The 21065-nt window shown below is 50.3% G+C and overlaps 1 protein-coding gene across 13 annotated transcripts in view; it reads right to left on the reverse strand.

Annotated features, from left to right (window-relative positions):
* The window catches only part of DLGAP4 (DLG associated protein 4), a 227761-nt gene that overhangs the window by 51968 nt on the left and 154728 nt on the right, over window positions 1-21065 (reverse strand). The window contains exon 1 of one of the 13 annotated variants that reach the window (XM_037732828.1): window positions 19548-19619. The exons of 7 other annotated variants lie outside the window; for them this stretch is intronic. Coding sequence is in view for 1 of the 6 variants with exons in the window: in XM_017512540.1 (XP_017368029.1) it covers window positions 18489-18519 (31 nt within the window). In the remaining 5 variants the exon portion in view is untranslated. Of the gene's footprint in view, window positions 1-2185; window positions 2204-8910; window positions 9000-18488; window positions 19375-19547; window positions 19620-21065 lie in introns of those variants that run through there. 5 more of the 13 variants (XM_017512540.1, XM_017512570.2, XM_037732821.1 and 2 more) reach the window with 5 other exon arrangements.

The following is a 21065-nucleotide window of genomic DNA, read 5'->3' on the forward strand; positions in this document are numbered from 1 at the left end:
GAAGGTCTCACTATGTCTCCCATGCTGGACTTGAACTCCTGGGCTTAAGCAATTTTCCCACCTAGCCTCCAGAAGGGCTGGGATTACGGGTGTTAGTCATCATGACCAGACAACTTTTTGTTTAGAGACAAGGCTTCGCTCTGTCACCCAGGCTAGAGTACAGGATGTGATCACAGTTCACTGTAGCTTCAACTTCCTGGGCTCAAGTGATCCTCCCACCTCAGCCTCCTGAGTAGCTAGGACTACAGTACATAGCACCATCCCTAATTTTTTAAATTTTTTTTTTTTTTTTTTTTTGAGACAGAGTTTCGCTCTTGTTACCCAGGCTGGAGTGCAATGGCGCCATCTCGGCTCACTGCAACCTCCGCCTCCTGGGTTCAGGCAATTCTCCTGCCTCAGCCTCCTGAGTAGCTGGGATTACAGGCACGCGCCACCATGCCCAGCTGATTTTTTGTAGTTTTAGTAGAGACGGGGTTTCACCATGTTGACCAGGATGGTCTCGATCTCTTGACCTCGTGATCCACCCGCCTCGGCCTCCCAAAGTGCTGGGATTACAGGAGTGAGCCACCGTGCCCGGCTTAAATTTTTATTTTTTGTAGAGACAGGGTCTTGCTATGTTGCCCAGAACGATCTCAAACTCCTGGGCTCAAGCCATCATCCCACTTTGGTCTCCCAAGTGCTAGGATTAAAGGTGTGAACCACCATGTCTGGCCTATCTTCCCCCCACCTCCAGGGAATTGCTATCAACAAACAGCGAAAGAATGGAGAATGTCCACACAGCCTAGCCACATGGGAAATTTTGCGAGGACTAACACCAGGGCTTCAGATAGCAAGGTCAGGAAGTAAAACACCTTCATCTGGGAAGTATAGCTGCACAAGAGCTCCCATCTAAGATGATAAATCCATCCTCAGAATATGAGATTAGCTGATACTTGCTTCCTTGCCCTCCTCAAAATACCTGCTATGACAGACACTAACAGTAGGTTAGGAATCCCTGGAACTAGCCTTCATTCACTGTATGACTTAGGATCCTGGGCCGGAATTTCTTCCATCTATAAAATGAGAATAATGCTGGCTTGCCTGGTTGTCTGCTCTAGGACTGCTGCGAGTTTCCTGAGAAGACAGGTGGGAAAGGGCTGGGCAAGTGAGGAACTGTCATTACAACTGCCTGAGGAGCCTATACATCTCCCAAGCAAAGCGCCCACAGAGCTGCTGCCCAATCCCAGGCCCTCCAGGGACTCTGTGCTCCGGAGGCTGAGGATTTCTGGCCTGGGGCAGAAATGAGGGGTCTCATCCTCTCCAAGGATTCAGTTCAGGAAGGTTCAGTGCCCTGCCCAGTACCCACAACCATCCAGCCCCTCCATACCATGTTGTAGCAGCACCATTCTAACATTTTAGTGTAGAAACCACTAGCCTCTCTGCCTTGCCAATCACTCCTCTAACTCTCCATCACCCGTGCCAACACACCGTGTTTCATGCCAACACACCGTGCTCAGCTTCCAGGCCTCTGTGCTGGCTGAACACCCTCTTCCCCACTGATTCTGCCTCCTCCTTTAGGTCTCAGTTCCAGCATCACTCCTGCCAAAAAGCCTTCCCTGATAGTCTTCCCAGGCCCCTGCCCTGAACAATATCCCACATTCAGGCACAACACAGGCCTTTGCCCACTGTATTGTTTTTACAAACCTCTTTATTTTTCTGCTTCCCCCTTTAGAACCTGAGCCTCCTAAAGGCAGGGTTGCATCCCTGTGACCTCCATTCCTGGCCCAAAAGAGGTACCCAGGTGAATGCCTGCTGACACTTAGGAGATAGGACCTTACCCTATGATTCTGCCTAAAAGTGACACAGGCTGGCAGAGCCCTCACCCTGGAAGACCTTGAAGCAGAGGAAAGTCTGTAAGAGACAACTTAGCAAGCAGAACACAGAGATGCCAGAACAAGTCTTGTCTACATTCCCCTTCATGCCTACAGAGACCTCCCCACTCAATTTTCCTCTCAACTACTTCTGAAAGCACAACATGGTAACATCTGGGAAGATCTCTTTGAAAGAACACCTACCAATCAGAAGGTCATCAACCACCCCAACCTGTCCACAGAACTCTGCCCCAACAATGGCGAAGGGTCAGCCACACTGTAAGGCGTAGCTGAATATCAGTGGCTAATAATCATAGTTGCCAGATGTTTTTTACCTGCTCAGGAATTGGTTATTGCAGTAGCCCAGTCACCATCTGAGGTCCCAACCTCTGTTATATTTGATTCCCTTAAGGAGATGTTTTCATAATCAGCCCTGTACTGCTAAGGAAAAAGGAGGCTCAGAGAGGTTGAAGGATTTGCTCGAGATCACACAGTGAGTCATGTTCTATCTGCTGAGTGCAAACCCTACAGGTTCAACCTCCAAAACGCTACCTTCACAGAATCCAGTCTCATAAGTAGTAAAAACACAAGCTTACTTCAGCAAGACTGACACATACATTCCTACAAAGCTTAGAAGCTGCTAGAGAAAGACAAGTTTGTCCTCCCCCTCTGGCTGGTGGAATCTGACTATAGTACACTCTCACAAACACCCTGAGGCCAAGCCAGCATCCCAAGAAACATCCGGAGAAAACAAGACTTTACCTTGATAATGTCTACCCCGAGAGCTGCTCTGCCCAGATGTTTTTGCAAACATACTTCCCCAAGCTTCAGATCGTCCTGCCAGACTCTTTTCTGCTCTCACAAAGAGACCTGTGACATCACTTACCCTTCATAGTCCTTTCCCCTCCCAAGACTGCCACCCATCTGTAAAAGCGGGGGACTGCTTTAGATTGTGGAGGGCACAGGTTCCACTGGGCATATTACTTCTGGCTGATTGGTTTTGCCTGCGTTGAAAAGGCTCCTCAAGCTGCATCTGGGGTCAATTGGGAGTGCTGTGGTTGATGCTGTCTGCCATGGATCCAGTATGAGAGGTAATTACCAAGGGCAAGGTATTTGCTGTCCATGGACAAGACGATCACCATGGAAGTCATTTAGGACTCCAGTCCTATGACACAGAATTATCATCCTTATTCCCTATCCAAACCTTTACACTCTATCCTCCCTCACAGGCCCATCAACACTGGAGCTTTTTGGGCAATGTTTTAAATCCTGTAAGATGGAAAAGCAAACATCTATTTCAAGTCCACTGTCCTTTGAAAGACTGACCAACAAGAAATCCTAAATAGCTGCAACTTGTGGAGTGAGGGTAGCTGGGTTTCAGCCCAATTTTATCAGTGAAGTGCTCTATGACCTTGGGCAAGTCCCTGTATTTCTGGGTCTCCACTACTTCTAGAAATTTGGATCAGGAGTCCTATTCTCCTTGCATTCAACTGCATCCAGACACTGTGCTAGGATTCTCAAGACTACCAAGGGAAGTCCATCATCTGTCTCACTGACTCTGAGACATACATATGTTGGGAAGTATTGTCCTGTTTTCCAGAAGAGGAAGCTGAGGCAGGTGGAGGGACTTGGCCCAAATTCTAGAGCAAGTAGCTAATGGAAGAATTATGCCTGGGCCCTGTGATCAGATCCACAGCCTTCCTCATCCCATTATCCTGCCTCGATAGGGAGCAGTGGCCAGGCTCCTCACAGCCACCAGCGGCTTTGGAACTAAGGCTACCTCTGCAGAAGAGGCTCTCTGAGATGATCAGTCCTTTAGCAGTTCTGCCAGGATGCAGCCGCACATAAGCTTAATAAGCTTAGATGTGCACTGTGCATTAACTCGGAGAATTGGCTGGGCATGGTGGCCCATGCCCGTAATCCCAATACTTTGAGAGTATTGGGATTGAGAGGCCGAGGCAGGTGGATCACTTGAGGTCAGGAGTTCTAGACCAGCCTGGCCAACATGGTAAAACCCAGGCGTGGTGGCGGGTGCCTGTAATCTCAGCTACTCCAGAGGCTGAGGCAGGAGAATTGCTTGAACCAGGGAGCAGAGGTTGCAGTGAGCTGAGATTGCGCCACTGCACTCCAAGATAGGTGACAGAGTAGGACTCCATCTCAAAAAAAAGAAAAAAAAATACTTGGAGAACTAATCACTACCATAAGAGTTAATTATTCACAGACATTCCGCTTCCCTGCTCTTCAAATACATCTTCTTAAAATGGGATAGTGAATGAAATACCTTGAGTAATCTAACTCATAGAAAGAATGGTGGTTGCTGGCCGGGCACAAAGGCTCACTCCTGTAATACTAACACTTTGGGAGGCCAAGGCGAGTGGATCACCTGAGGTCGGGAGTTTGAGACCAGCTTGACCAACATAGTAAAACCCCGTCTCTACTAAAAACATAAAAAATTAGCCAGGCGTGGTGGCAGGCGCCTGTAATCCCAGCTACTCGGGAGGCACAGGGAGGAGAATCACTTGAACCCAGGAGGCAGACGTTGCAGTGAGCCAAGATCGCACCATTGCACTCCAGCCTGGGCAAGAGCGAGACTGCATCTCAAAAAAAAAGTGGTTTCCAGGGGCTGGGCAATGGTGGAATGAGGAGTTAATGTTTAATAGGCACAGAGTTTCAGTTTTCGAGGATGCAGAGTTCCAGTGATGGATAGTGGTGATGGTTATATAACAGCGGGAATGAACGCTGAAAAATGGCTAAGATGGGTCACGCATAGTGGCTCACACATGTGATCCCAGCACTTTGGGAGATCACCTGAGGTCAGGAGTTTGAGACCAGCCTGGCCAACATGGTGAAACCCCGTCTCTACTAAAAACACCAAAATTAGCCAGGTATGGTGGCACTCGCCTGTAGTGCCAGCTACTCGGGAGTCTGACGCACAAGAATTGCTTGACCCTGGGAAATAAAGGTTGCAGTGAGCCAATATGGCGCCACTGCACTCCAGCTCGGCTGACAGAGTAAGACTGTCTCAAAACAAAACAAAAAAAGGTTACGACAGCAATTTTATGTGTATCTTACTACAGTCTAAAAATGGACTAGTGAGCAGCCCACTGAAGAGTACAATGAACCCGAGCAATTATCAAACTGCTTTGATTTTTCTCATTCCAAACCTAAAAGTCACAAATAAAATATTTAAAAGTAAGCATTTTAAAAAAATTTCTGATTTGAGTTAAATGTATTTGTGAGCAACGGCTGATTAATAATCTGCCTATAATCTCTTGACTGAAATTCACCAAATATAAATACAAGAAAAAGAATCCAAATGGAAAATAAGTATCAGAGGTGTACAAAGGCAGTCATGGATGTGTTAGTATCATAGAAACTTGGACAGGAATTGCATAAGAGATAGTATGGAGATAAAAAACAAAAACTAAGACTTCAAAAAAGAAAATAATTTATAAATATATTGTATGATATTATATAAAACAGAAAAAAACTCATCTTAGTCTCATTGCCCTAACAAACATATTCCATACTAAAACTTTTTAACTGCAATCCTGCAATCATAGAAACTTATGCTTTGGCTTTTTTTTTGTTTGTTTGAGACAAGGTCTCACTCTGTTACCCAGGCTGGACTGCAGTGGCATAATCTCAGCTCACTGCAACCCCCACCTCCCAGGCTCAAGCCATCCTCCCGCCTATCCTTCCAAGTAGCTGGGACCACAGGCATTTGCCACCACACTCAGCTAATTTTTGTATTTTTTTTTTTAATAGAGACAAGTTTTTGCCACAGTCTGGTCTTGAACTCCTGGGCTCAAGTGATCCTCCTGCCTTGGCCTCCCAAAGTGCTAGGAATACAGGAATGAGCCACCACGTACGGCCAGGACTTCAAATCTTGGCTAAGCTGTGTAACTGCGTGAAAATCACTTTACCTTTCTTTTTTTTTCTTTTTTCTTTTTTTTGAGACAGAGTCTCACTCTGTTGCTCAGGCTGGAGTGCAGTGGGCAACCTTGGCTCAGTACAACCTCTGTCTCTGGGGTTCAGGCAGTTCTGCTGCCTCAGCCTCCCAAGTAGCTGGGATTACAGGCACCCACCACCACACCCAGCTAATTTTTGTATTTTTAGTAGAGATGGGTGTCACCATGTTGGCCAGGCTGGTTTCAAACTCCTGACCTCAGGTGATCTACCCGCCTCAGCCTCCCAAAGTGCTGGGATTACAGGCGTGAGCCACCGTGCCTAGCCCACTTTACCTTTCTGTTCCATCACCTCTGAAAATAGCAATAACTGCAACTTGCCTCCCTCAGCACCTGGAGAGGCAACAGGGCTCTGTGCACTGTGCAGTGCTACATGAAAAAAGTTAGCAACAAGTAGAGAATGCTGAAGAAACCATTTATTGATGACTTATGATCAGTATAAAAATCAACAGTAGGTATTTAGTTCTGGCCAGGAGCTGTGGCTCACCCCTGTAATCCCAGCAACTGGCCAACATGGTGAAGCTCCGTCTCTACTAAAAATACAAAAATTAGCCAGGCGTGTTAGCGCACTCCTGTAGTCCCAGCTACTCAGGAGGCTGATGTGGGAGGATCACTTGAACCCGGGAGGCAGAGGTTGCAGTGAACTGAGATTATGCCCACTGCACTCCAGCCTGGGTGACAGAGACCCTGTTTCAAAAAAAAAAAAAAAAAAGTTTTAATGTTCATTTGAAAACATAATCACAATGGTCTGGCATGGTGGCTCACACCTGTAATCCCAGGACTTTGGGAGGTGGGTGGATCACTGGAGGTCAGGAGTTACAGACCAGCCTGGCCCATATGGGGAAAGCCCATCTCTACTAAAAATGCAAAAATTAGCTGGATATGGTGGCACACGCCTATAATCCCAGCTACTCAGGAGGCTGAGGCAAGAGAATCACCTGAATGCGGGAGGTGGCGGTTGCAGTGAGCAGAGATTCATGCCACTGCACTCCAGCCTGGCTGACAGAGCTAGCCTGGGTGACAGAGGACTCCGCCTCAAAAAGAAAAAAAGAAAATATAATTACTTGTAGTAACTTCATTATCATACCTATTTAGGTTAACTGAGATCCTGACCTTGAGACTGCTCCAGACGTAACCCCTACCTCTCCTGTTCCCTCAAGATACCCCCACCTCAGGGTCGTGACATCGCCCAGTCTGCCCTGGACTGCCCCCGAGTCACTGTTCCTGAGATGCCTTCCCCAGTTTCTCAGCACCTATTTGTTTCCTTTAGAGTTCTCATCGCAATCAGATTAGACAGTATTTGTTACCTGCTTGGGTGGGGACTCCAAGCAGGAGGGAAGTCAATCTTGTTCCCTAGTCTCTCCCTGGCTCCAGGCACAGCACTTGGCACTCAAGTAAATGAATGGCTGATTGTTTGAAAAGAGAAGTGGTGGTGGGGTGGGAAGGAGGGAGGAGCCCAATCTTTGGCCCTCACCCCCCACCATTCCCACACACTGCTGCACGTGCCTCTTTTAAAGAAACTGCTGGGACAGCAGCAACGGTAGCAGCCCCACCTTTACTGGGTGATGTCAGATAAGGCCCCCCTTCCCCACCCCACTTTGGTCTGCACTTGCCACAGGCAGGCAGACAACTCCTGACTACTACCTCACCCCTGTGCCCGGCAACAGCCACGTCAGGAAGCGTGGGAAGGCAAGGAAGTTCCAGGAGAGACTAGAACTATCAAACCTATTCTCGGCACAGTCCATAACAGGTCCTAGTCACAGCCCCCAGCAGGAAGCTGCCCAGATACAGTGATGACCCTGCAGACAAAATTCTAGCTCAAAATACCCATCAGAGTCTGACAGCCCTGGGTAGATCTCTCCAGCCTGATCTTGGGTGTCCTGAACCCTGGACAGAATGCCCTTCCTCCTCCCATTCCCTCACACAAGGCATTCACCTCTCTCCCACCCAGGCCACCTTCTCCCATCAGAGCCCCAGCGCTTGGCAAACAGCCATCAAATGACTGACTCCACTCCGAAGAGCCCACCCAATCCACCTACATTTTTCCAGACATGGGACATGGACAGTTTTGGCTATTTCAAGTCTTCTCTTTCCCCCTGGATATTAGTAACTAATATTACTATTCGTAACTAATAATTAGCAGCAGCTAATCCTTCATAAACGTTTCCTCTGTATCAGGCACTGTGCTTAGTGCTTTGCACACATTTCTCTTGCCATGTTGAGACTACAATCAGGTATTACTAGCATCTCTATTTTGCAGGTGAAGAAACAATCCAGAGAGGTTAAATACCTTGCCCAAGGTCTCACAGCTTTAGCTGGCCGCCCAGGATCCAAACCCCAGCAGTCTGACTCTGGAGAGATGCTCTTAAGTACGGTACAAACGACCTTTGGGGTGTGGGCTTCCTGATCACCTACTGTGTCCTCAGTGGATGCCCTTAGGGACTGGACTTCAGTTCTGTACTTAGGGACCTTGTAACTGTGCAAAGGAGAGGAGAGGTACATAAAAATCGTAACTGCTGGCCAGGCATGATACCTTACACCTGTATTCCGGGCACTTTGGGAGGGTGAGGCGGGCAGATCACTTAGGCCCAGGAGTTCGAGACCAGACCTGGGTAGCATAGTGGGATATCTGTATTTTTAAAAAATCATATTTAGTCTAGCAACAAAATTGATACCATATTTGCACTGGTAAGTCTGGTAACTTCCTTAGTAAATGCACAGGAAATAGGAACTTGAGACTCCAGCTATCAGGTTAAGAGCTATTATCTGAAATACACAGGCCAACCAAACTGGGTGTTATGATACTCTCTCACCAGCTTCCAGGAACCAAATTCAACTTAATAGCAGAGACAGAAGGAGCTCCCTCCTGCCGACAAACAAATGAGGAATCTGCAGGCGAGAGCAGGGAAGGGTCTTGCCAGAGGCCACCCATCAACTCAGTGGCATAAAGAGGTGAGAAGTCAGCAGTTCCTGCTCCCCCATCCCTTGCTTTCAGGCCATCTGGGTCCCAAGAAGAAACTATAGGAGGTGAGTGCCCACAGTGACCAAAAGTTTAAGAGTTTTCATGGCAGAGACAGGGTGCTGGCTCTTACCTTCAGGGAGAGGGAAATGCTCTGTGAAAGCTGGGTTTGAGAAGCCAGCATTTCTTTACCAAGCTGACAGAGGCCCAGCTCCAGCTCAGCCCTGCCCCGGAAGAACAAGAGTTTAAAAGGCCTACCTGGAGCCCAGCTGGGACCACACCCACATGGGGCTGACTTCACCAGGGAACCCGTCCTACTGGCTGTCTCCCAGACAGCGGCAGGCCAGACCAGGACGCCACTGCCTGTCTGTAGCCTGGTGCCTCTCCCTGCAGGGCTCCACCCAATCCCTGCCCCAGCCAGGCTTCCAGAGCAAGGGTGGGAGCGGGTATGGAAAAGGCCTGCTCCCCTCCTTATGAGGCCACCTGGGCCTGGGTCCCTCAGAGCCTTCCCTTCGCCTGGGCTGGGTCTGAAGCAGCTGCTTCCTGCTTTGCTGTTTTTCTTTCACTTTGGTTTTTAACCCCAAAGTGAAACTGACAGCTGGAACGATTTGGGAAAGATGTTGAGAGTCAAACGCCTGGCTTCTAATCCCAGCAGAAGTGGGCCAAGACCTGTCAAGTTTGCTGGGAGACTTGGGAGGAGACCCTCAGCTTCTCCAGGCCACAGTTTTCCCACTGATAAAATAGGAGGGAGGAACTAAGCTAGTGATTTATTTATTTTTTTTTTTTTTTGAGACAGGGTCTTGCCTTGTCACCCAGGTTAGAGTGCAGTGGCACAAACAGCTTACTGCAGCCCTGACCTCCTAGGCTCAAACGATCCTTTCACTTCAGCCCCACAAGTAGCTAAGAGTAGAGGTGTGCACCACCACACCCAGCTAATTTTTGTATTTTTTATAGAGAGGGGGTTTCGCTATGTTGCCCAGGCTGGTCTTGAACTCCTGAGCTCAAGTGATCTGCCCGTCTTGGCTTCCCAAAGTGTTGGGATAACAGATGTGAGCCACCATGCCTGGCCACTAGGCTAGTGATTTTAAAAGCCATTTTAAACTAGAAAAAAAAAAATGATGGAACTTCCCCTTCCTCATCCCTGCTACTAGTGGAGCTAAAAAGGAGCTGCAAAGATGATCTGCTGGGGGTGGGGTAGTTTTGGACCATTCTGTTGACTTGGGGGAGGAGACAAAACTCTGGTAACTGTGTAGGCATGCTCCTGGTCTCCCTAACCACCTCTCTTGGATCCACCAACTGAGTTCCTTTAGCCTGCACAGGCTCTGGAGGTCCCAGCAACTTGGGCAGAGCAAATTTAGGAAGCCCCTAAGCATGATCTTTTTTTTTTTTTCTCATCTTGTATGTTCTTCCAACAAAAGCCTAAGTGTGATCTTGACCCTGTCTCAACACAGCAAGAGAAGACACCTACCAACAGCTGCCCTAAAATTTCCAGCCTGAGGGCTGACCCAGCCATCTGCTAGGACTGACAGTGACCCACCCAGGACTGGTCTAGACTTCAGAATCTCTGCTCACCCTGGCATGCCCTCTCTGTCTAGCTAAGACTGCTGTAATGTATTTCACAATGTCTTCCCACTGGCTGGTTTACCAAATAGCCCAGGGACATAAGAAAGGCAGGAATGAATCTCACAGCTCTTCAGATAAGGAAAACTGAGGTTCAGTGAAGGGCAGGGGTATTGTGGCCAAGCAAGCACTAAGGTTCAGGAGGTCAGTAAATATTTGAATGAGCTCACCCGCCCCGCTGTTGCAAGCAGGTACAGCACAAGAGGAGCTCATGGAGGAAATACATTTGAATCTGGGGGTGAAGGTGGGGTGCCTTTTAAAATATATTTTCAGAATGGAAAAGGCAATTAAAAAATATCTGACACAAAATAAACAAAAAACAAACAAAAATATCTGACAAAATTTTCAGTGCACAGACTCTTGGAAAGAGCAATTCTGTGTGCAGGAATGGCTCCAACAGTGACACATGCACTTGTGCATAAAGACACATAGGAAAGAGTGTTCACTGCAGCACTGTTTACAGCAGCAAGACTGACAACAAGCTAAACATCCTTGAGTAGAGGACAAACAACTGGTGGTCTATCCATCAATGGAAAGCCACATGCTCACAAGAAAAGGTGGCCATGAACCTGTATGTACCCACAGAGAAAAACCTGCAACAGACTTGCATGAAAAACGCAAGGTATAGAAAAGCAGGGAGAAAATATGCCACTGTTTAATAAAAAGGGATGTTACTGACAATAGCTGCACCCGTATGCTGAGTATTTCTATAAGGAAACCTCAAGATTGGTCACAGTGATGAGGTATCTGGGTAGGACAGGGACTAATTTTTCATTGAGCCTTTTTTTTTTTTTTTTTTTTTTTTTTTTTTTACCAAGTTCGACTTTAACCAACATACATGTATTGCTTTTACAGTAAAAATATAATTTTTACACACACACAAAAAAACCCTCCAGCAAAATGTGTCCAGCGATGCCTCTTCCTAGATCTCAGGCATCAGACTCCTTGGGTTGGAAGGGGAGGCAGGACCCAGGCACCCAGATTTTGAAAAGTCTCCTCAAGGGCTACTGGTCTAGCCTTGGAGAACAGGCAGTCAGCCCCTGAGAATAGACGGAGGCAGCCTGGACACTGTGGGGCTCTGTGGTGTGGAGGAGAATGTCAGGGAAGACTGAGGGAAAACTTGGATTTGTGGCATAGGAAGGATTTGAAGAAGGCTCTGAATGTACAGCTGAGATGAGAGGGTGCCTACCAGGAAGGACTGGGGAAATTAAGTGAGGCTGGTAAGTAGGGGAAGGGGAAGGAATGTCTCTCAGCATGGGATCCTGGCAAGTCCCTTCCCTCCGAGGTTTGGTTCCTACTCATGGGAAAGGAAGGGGATGGGCCAGAGTCCTTTCCAGACCTGCTATCCTAGGACCTGCCTTTATATCATCTCATTTAATATTAAAGGAGGTGGGGAGGGTCCCCAGCTCAGCACATGGTCATAGAGCTCCACACCTGTGCAGAGTGTAATCAAATATTTGGAAGCTGCAGAAAATTCACACCAGGATCTTGGGTAGTGCAGCCCTTGGGCGACATCCCCTAGGGAGAAGGAGCAGATGGCCTTCTGCTGAGATACCCTTCCTCACCCTGTTAATAATTAAGTCATTACTGAAGACCTCTTTTGTTACTTTTGAAGTTCAGTTTGCAGAGACTTACGCCTTGCCTTGCTTTACTCCATGATGCTCCAGGCTGAGGGCTCACAGGCTTCGACAGTGTAGACCTAAGCCACAGGCCCAAACTACAAGGACCTGAAGTGGAGAGAGCCCAGGACGCAGGTTAGGAGCCTGGTGGTGGATCCTGGCTAGATCTCGATGCTGCTGCTGCTGCAGACTCTGGGAGGTCAGAAACTAAGTCTCTAAGGCAGCTCTGACTGTCAGTGTTTCCCCGGGGCCAGCTCACTGCCAGGCACAGAGCAGCAGTTAATACATATTTATTGAATAAATAAGTAGCTCAGCCACAGTGATCTTGGTCACGCCTCTTTCAACCAGTCAAGCTCAGTCTTCTCTTCTAGAAAACAAGGATGACAGGAATAGTAATAGCTCCCAGGGTTGGATAAGGATCTACTGAGATAATGTGGACAAAAGTGCTTTGCAAATCAAAACAGTAGAAACAAATATTAAAGATCCAAAACCAACCACCTGAAAACAAAAAGAATGAATATACGTAAGAATGAGCAAATTTACGAGAAAGCACCTGGCTGGAGATAGTCACCAAATGAATTACTACAATGGGAAGGGACAGCATAGGTCACTCTATTCTGCTGTTCCAACGTCCAGATAGCAGTTAACGGCCATCTCTGTTCCAAAGAACCACAAAAATCTCTCCTCAAAAACCTTGTCCAGATTTTGGTATGAAGAACATGGTTACAGTTACAATCGTATCCTGCATATGGCTGGGCTCAGAGAGTATCTGCCAAAGCAGACTGGCATACAGATTCTGGGGTGTTTGCTGGAGGCAAGGGAGCAGCGGGGTGAGGGGCACCTGGAGAGTGTGCCTGCCATGTGGTTGCTCTGTGGCATGATCAAGTTTGTGTTCAGAGGAGTGTGACTGCACGTTCTCTCTGCACACAGGGAGAATGACTGGCTGGGAGACCTTGGCCAAGCCATCAATTTACTGGTTGTACACTGGAACCAACCACTGCTGCCTCCCATGCTAGTCACTCTCTAAGTACCAGTCCCCTTCCCTTTCCCTCCACCCACAGGGTATTCCTGGCTGCAGCCTGAGAAATGGGTCCTAGGCTCTGTGACTTGGCTCTCCTGTGCGAGGCATCTTGTCTTTGTAGGTGACTGATTACTGTGGCTGGGCCCCTCTCTGGTGGTGACTGGCTGAGAATTCTAAAAGACCCAGTGGTGGGCATGCCTACTATTAGAGTGGACATACACGCAGTACAACTCTGGAGGCTTCTCACAGTCCGGTGTGTAAAACTGCTGGTGTGAAAGTCCCTAGCTCCTTTGACTCTTCCATCTTGAAGGAATTCTAAACTGGCACCCTGACCTTCAGGATCCTTCGAAAGCAGGATTTGTGGGCTTTTAGGATAACTTTGCTTGCTCCTAATGAAAAGGCAAGAAGGCTCAGCTCCCTGGGACCCTAAAAGCAGGAGTTCCCTTTCCAAGAAGCAGAGCTGAGCTGTGGAAAAGCCACGGTTTGGACAGTCGGCCTTGGGTCTGAGCTACATCTTCCTTATTTGCAAAACAGGGATGGTAAGTCCACTTGCCTCTGGCTTGTTATACAGATTTCTTGAGCGCCCTTGTGAGCCCCTGGCACAGAGCCAGGCAAACAGCAGGTGTACAAGAAATGTGCTCAGATTGCTACTTCCTGCCCCAAACCAGCAACACCCAACATTTTCCCTTCTGGCCCATCAGGGCGCTGGCCAGGCTCTCCTAAGGGAGCACAGCATCCTGTGATACCCAAACTGGCTCTTCCCACTCCCATGAGCCCCACCCAAGCCTCACCCTCTGTGTCATCTGGATGCCTGCAAAGCCTCCTCCCTGTTGTCATTTTTATTCATTCCAATTTACCCAGCCTGATTCATCTTCTTGAAAAAGTCCTCCCGTTGTGCCATCTCTGTTCTAAAACCTTCCATGGCTCCCTAATGCCTCTGCTTCTTAGCTGATGTTTAACACTGCCTACAACCTCCTGGCTCCTCCCCGATTTTTCAGCCAGAGCCCTGATGCCTCAGCAAAATTAGCGGACTCACTGTTTCCCTAAATGTACACTTACCATCCAGCTGTACCCTCTGCAACCTCCGCCTCCCTGGAATGTCGGCACCACCCTCTGCCTCTGCAAATCCAGCCCCCATCAAAGGGCTCTTGTTTCCTCTGGCTCATGCTCACTTTTTCCTTCTCAGACAATGCTTTTCCTCAGCAGACACTTAATTACAGACTGTCACACAGTCTCTTATAATTGTAGGCTTGTCTTCTTGTCAGACCATAAGTTCCTCAGGGCAGAGAGGCCTTGTCTGTCTATTCTTCCCCATCCTCTCAGAGCCTGGCCCCGGGCTAGGAAGGCAGGCCCCAGAGAAGAGTTTTCCACGCCTCATTCAGCTCCAGGCCAAGCTGAGAGTCTCTGCTCTGACCACTTGGGACCACTTCTCTTGCTCCTGTCCTGTGAGGAAACTGTCCAAACCAGACCCCAAGGCTCCACCTGGGGATCCAGGCTAGCAACCTACAGAGACAGGAATCCCCGGGCAGGGGGCAGAGCTGTGACTCTAATCTTGCTCTGGGATCCTAGGCATCCCTCCCCCTCCCTGGGCCTGCTTCCATGCTTTGGAACAAGAAACAGCCATGTTTTAGCTCTAGAATATGACTTGTATTTCTCTTTAAGGTAGCCTTTGTTTCCAAGAACGGGTAGGTGAGGAACACAGCTGATTCCAGCACAGGTTAAGTGAGGAAAGGGAGCTACAGTCAGGTCTGGGAAATCTGGGAACCTGAGAGAGATTTACACCGAACACCTCATCAACCTCATTAAACTCCTGTGAGGACTAGGCTTCACTGCCGCTCAGGTGTTCAATTCCACAGCCTACACCCTGGCCCAGTCTGACTTGACAGTGGCTGCTGCCAGGAACAAGTAAGGGAAGGGTGACTTGCTTCTGAAAACCACCAATCCCCACACAAAACAAAGCTAATGATGGTGATGACTGCCATTTCTTGAGGGGCCTTGACTACAGGAGCTCTCATTTCCACCCCAATCTGACAGGGAAGAAAGCTGAGGCACGGAAGGCTGATTAATGCAAGGGCACACAGCAGCAACAAGCCAGGCTGTCATACAAAACCCAGGGTCCTCTCAGTTCAGCTTTTCCCAGATTGCAGCCAACAGGCTCTCAGCACCAGCATCCTCTAGAGGGCTAGTTTAAAAACCTAGGGGCGTTTGATTCCTGCCCCCAGACCTGCCAAATGAGAGCGTCTAGGGATGGAGTTTTATAAAGACAAGAAACTTGAATTTTATGTATGAGAAAACTGAGGCACAGAGAGGTGACACGACCTGCCAAGATCATACCTTAAGCATACTTGGGAGTCCTAGTTGGACTCCAGAGCCAGCAAAGAGAGGCTTCCTGGGGGAGGTGGCATTTGACAGTGTACAGCTCAGGGGAAAAGAGGGCACTATAGGGGAAGAAGACAGCATTAATAAAGGCTGAAGCAGGAAAGGACAGGCAACAACTTCTCCAAGTGGCTAGGAGAATGAAGAACACATACAGAACCACAACTGCAGCCTTACCCCAAGAGCCCGTCTGAGCTTTCTGAAGAAAGCCTGTCATGTGTGGCATTTAAAACCCGAAGGTCTCCTGCAGTGGCCCCTCTAGGTGTGGTTGCTACTCAGGATGAGAAAGCTAGGGAAGGTGGTGACTCAGTCCCCAGCCAGCCTCCAGATAGCCTCCTTTTAAATCCAAGATGAGCTCAGAGACTGAGGAAATGTCAAGAAAACCCTCCTCCCAGAACAGATGGGAACAGACCCAGGGAAGGCGGCCTGATGGGTAGGCTATCAGGCAGAAGCCATAAACCTGGAGAAATGCTGTGGGCTGTGAAGAAGTCAAGAGGCCTGGACTCCAACCCTGCCCATGAAGTCATTGCTGTGGCTGTGGGTCCCTGAGCAGGTCCTTGTCTCTCTCTAGGCCCATTCTTCCTTCACCTGTGAAACAGGGAGAACTCCACTGGCTTCTGACTTCCTTCTAGGCCTGCTGGAGGGAAACAATGGTCTGGAAGGAGCCTAGCTGATTACACAATACCTCACACAGCCTGGGAGAGATTAGAAGATCACTCCTATTACTATTAGATAGTCACAGGTGCTTTCCTAGTTACCCGAACCTCAACCACAGGGCGTGGTGGGGGAGAGGCTGGGCTTCTGCCTAGTTCCTACAAAGAGAAAAGTCACCCAAATATTTTGGGAAGGGAAAGTTCACATTTATTAAGTGCCTACTGTGTATCAGGTTAAAAAAACAAACAAACACATAATCTCATTTAATCCTCATCATAATCCTGTAGTATAAGCCTTGAGTCCAGATAAGAAAACTGAAGCTCAAAGAAAGTCATTCACCCAAGATGACAAAGGCAGTGAATGATGGAGACTGATTAAAGCCAGGCGTTTGTGGTTCTCAAACCCAGAGTTTCTACTCTCTGGAACAGTCTTTTTTTTTTTTTTTTTTGAGGTGGAGTTTTGCTTTTGTCACCCAGGCTAGAGTGCAATGGTGCGATCTCGGCTCACTGCAACCTCCACCTCCTGGGTTCAAGCAATTCTCCTGCCTCAGCCTCCCAAGTAGTTGGGACTACAGGCGCATGCCACCATGCCCTGTTTCACCGTGTTAGTCAGGATGGTCTCGATCTCCTGACCTTGTGATCCACACTTGTCTCGAACTCCTAAGCTCAAATGACCAGCCTGCCTTGGCCTCCCAAAGTGCTGGGATTACAGGAGAGGTCTGCTGCTCATACAATTCTTGAGGGATTCCATGAGGTCAGAATCAGTCTTAGGATAAGGAATGTTATTACCATTTTATGGATTAGAAAGCTGAAGCCCCCCAAAAAAGTGACATCCCTAAACATGGATGAGATGTGGGGACTGGGATCCTGAGCCCCTCACTTCCAGGCCAGGGACCAAGCCCTTCTTCTTTCCCACTGCAAGGACTCAAAGTAAAGAGCCAAGCACAGGGCACACAGTATAAAAGGTCAAAAGATGTTAGAGACTGTCATTATACACTAGGGGCAGGTGATACTAGCATGACAGTGACTTCTTCAGAGGCAATGCCGTGGAACAGGACCCAGTCCTGGCTCAACCCTCTGTGGGTCCCTGGCTCTTCTGGGCCTCATCTCTTCATCTGTAAGACAAAGCGCTTGAACAGCTGATCTTATTCCTTGCATCAAAGTTCTGGGACATCTTAAGCTCCTTGACAGCAGACACCACCTCTCTGCAGAGCCTCTCTCAGCTGAGGCCTTTGTTCCCCTACTCTACAGGGGAAGCAGGAAAAGGAGCCAAGGCTCACAATTACAAAGTGACTTTATTCCAAAGTGCCACTGTCCAAACAGGGCTCACCCTTAAACAACAATGGGATGGAACATGGAAAATCCAACTGTCCCCCAGCACAGACATCCCGATGGGCATGCCCACCTATCTTTACAAAGGGACTAACAAAGAGCAACCAGGATTGGGACCTGAACAAGACACAGCCATCTCCCCGCTCTATTGGAAGGGCAGGTGCATTCCTGAATAACCAGGAGGCAGTGGGGAGGAGGTTAAAGAGCCCTGAACTATAGTGTCCTAGACCTGGATCCCTGTCCCAGCTCTGGCCGGTGCTAGCTGTTCACCCTTGGGCAAGCTACTCTCCTCAATGGGGCTGCTTAAAGACAGGCCGACAGTTCACAAAGCATGTCTACAGATGTTTCATTTGATCATCATGACAACCCTGTGAAGTCAGCACAATTACCCACTTTTTATAGATGGGGAAACTGACACTTAAGAGAGGACAAGGGTCTCACTCAAGGTTACAGACCATCAAGCTGGCAGAACCAGTGTCCCAGAGGTTAGACTGCCAAAGCCAATCCTCAAGGGTGGTCAGATTAGGAACAAGTCCTCTCCCTGCTCATCCTGAATCAAGTCTCAGCAAGATCCAGGCAGCACAGACCCTTGTTCACCTGCCCACTCCAGTGTTCTGCAAAGTTCTGGCCACGAACCCCACAACCCAGCTGCCTAGGAGGCTGATCCCCTCCCATCCCCCTTGCAAAATTTCATTACTCAAGCTGGCAAGAACGCAGCCCCCACACCCAGCCGGGTCTAAATAAACGTCCAAATGATATCACATCCTGCCGGCTCCAAAATAGCCCAGGCCTGCCCACAAGCGATCACAAAGTGCCAGGCCATGCAGGGCCAAGTGGGCAGGGATGCCCAGCCCGTGGTGCCCTCCACACACTCAAGCAACTAAAGCAGAAGCCTCAGAGCAGGAAGGCCCCCCCCACTCCCTCCTCCGCCAGACAGCCTGGCCCCTCCCTCCCTTCCCCCGCTTTGTGGGAGGCCCCAGAGCCCCCTTGCCCCAGCGCCAGCCCTTGCCCCAGCGCCAACCCCATGGAGCCTCGGCCGCGGCCAGCCTGCGGGCCAACTCCGGCCCGACCCGGACACCCCACCACTCACATTGCTTCAAGAGCTCCAGACACAAAGCCATGAGGGCCGGATGGGGGTCAGAGACCCAGAGACCCGGCAAAGATAGAAAAAGGGAGAGGGAGACAGGGAGCAGAGAGAAGGGGAGACAGGGGGCTGGGGCAGAAAAAGCAAGGGAGGGGGGGCAAGAGCCCCAGGCAAAGAAGCAGACTCAAAGAGGGGCCCTTCAGCGCAAGAGACACAGAGTGGCGAGACCACCGAGACAGATGTGGGGCACAGAGGGGCAGGGAGAGCAAAGCAGGGGACCCCGATCCCGAGAGGTGGGGGTGCTCGGAGACCTGGGAGAGAACAAGGAGAGACAGCGACAGGGGACAAACCAGGGGAAAGCAGAAAGGGGCTCCTGAAGTCAAGGAGCTGAGGACATATTGGGGGGTCCCAAGGAGAATGACCTCAAAGGACCTAGGAGCTCCCAGCTCATAGGAGAACACCCTGAAGAGGGAAAGCCCAGGGGTAATGGGGGCTCAGAGGAGGCGAGACCCCTGGGATTTGGGGTGCAGGAGAACTCCCAAAGGATGTGCGGGAAGCTCAAGGGGAGCCCTTGGGGAGAGTGGAAGGTGTTCTCAAGGGGAGGCCCCAAAAGATCTGGAGGCGCTTTGAGGGAGAGTCCCGAAGAATAGGGTTGCCTAGAAAGGGCGGCTCTAAGGGCTGAGGAGCGCTCTGAGAAGGGGACGCGAGATGGGGAGCGAGGGAGGGGCTGCGGGGGAGCGCGAGGGCAGAGACAAAGAGACAGCGAGCCGGGGAGAGACAAAGCGGGCGGAGCGGGGACAAGGGCCGGAGGACTGGTGGCTGGACAGAAGGACGGAAGCGCGGGCGGGCGGGCGGACCGACGGACGGACAGACGGGGAGGAGGGCGGGGGCAGGGCCGGGCCGGGCAGGGCGGAGGCGGCGCCCGTGTCCTCGCGGGGCCGCGGCTGCTCCGGGCGGCGCTGGGCGGGCCCCGGGCTGAGGAGGCAGCGGCGACGACGTGGACCGGACAGACGGACGGAGTGACGGACGGACTGGCGGCAGCGGCGACCAGCAGCGGGCACTCACCCTCCTCCCTCACGCAGCCCAGCCCGAGGCTCCGGTTTTGTACGCCCGAGGGGCGGGGCCTCCGGGTTAAAGCCCCGTGCCTGCCCCGCCCCGCCACGCCCCCCGCGTCAGACGCGCGCGCGTCGCCGGGGACTCCCGGGCCGGGCGGGGGCGCGCGCAGCCCGCTTGGCACGTGGCCCGGCGCGCGCAACCGAGCTGGTGCGCAGGCGCGCAGGCCGCTGCGTCCGGTCCCCGCCCAGGCCGGCCGGCCAGCCCTGGAAAGGAGCGCGCGCCCACGTCGGCACGCGCATGCTCGAGCACTGGGCGTCCGCCCCTCGAACGCCGCGCCAAACCGGTTCCAGCTGGAGCGCGACGCTTGCTCTTTGCGGGAGGTGGACCAAGGCGGGAGTTCCTACCAGTTCACCCGAGCGATACCTTGCTGTAAGAGGGAAACTGAGGCTCCGAGGAGGCCGCCCAAGTTGGCCCTCTCACCCCTGCATAATCAAAATCACCTCTGGTCCTGGCTGCTCTGCGTCCTGGATGTTTCTAGTTGTCCTCGCCACTGCATACTCCCTTTGCTTTGCTCACCCGGAGCCCTAGAGTTTGGGTTCCAATCCTGGCTCAGCCTCTGGAGTCCTGTGTGACCTCGAACAACATGCGCTTTCAACCTCCTTGCGCCTTCGTTTCCTCCCCCGTAAAATAAAACAAGCACACCTATGCCCCAGCCGGGTTGGCAGTAGGTGCTGCTTTCACGCCTCCTCACCCTCCCGGTTCCTGGCTTCTACCCTCCGAGTCCCCTCTCCTCACTGAGTCCAGGTCCTGTCGCTGCCTTGCGAGCCTCATCTCTCCAGGCTGCACTTATGGTCGGTCTGCCAGACGCAAACCCAACTCTTGTTCACGACTTGCCTTGCTGGGTGACCTAGGCAAGTCCTTTCCTTTCTCGAATCTCTTTTCCAAAAAATGGAGAAAAGAATCTTCGACATATCAACCTATTTTGAGGCTTGGCAAAGATGATAATATTTCCAATACCACTGTCATGGTTTTTGCAATAAGGTGTAAAAATAATAAACGGAACTGACGGTTATCCAGCCATTTTGAATCCAGGCACTGTGCTAAGCAATTTGAGGGTTATAATTTACTTCATCCTATCTCAGTCACTTATGCTACGCCTGTACTAACACTTAATGTTTAAGTCGGTTATTTTTATTTTTTGTAGAGTCAAGGTCTCTCACTCTGTTGCTCAGGCTGATCTTGAACTCCTGGGCTCAAGTGATCCTCCCACTTCGGCCTCCCAAAGTGTAGGGATTACAGGTGTAAGCCAAGGTTGATTTACTTAGGAGAAAAACAAGGTACACTTGTTATGGGCCCTGATGACCCAAGGCAGCACAGGATGAAATCTCTTATCCCACCCCCACCCTCCCTAATTCAATAACACACTCCCCGTGTGACCTTGGACAAGTCCCTTTCCCTCTCTGGGACTCACCAGCCCTATATGTTCCCTGGAGAGAAACTGGACCAAGGCAAGATTTTTCAAACTGT

This window comes from Cebus imitator, unplaced genomic scaffold, assembly GCF_001604975.1.
Source record: "Cebus imitator isolate Cc_AM_T3 unplaced genomic scaffold, Cebus_imitator-1.0 Scaffold18, whole genome shotgun sequence".
Lineage (NCBI taxonomy): Eukaryota > Metazoa > Chordata > Mammalia > Primates > Cebidae > Cebus > Cebus imitator.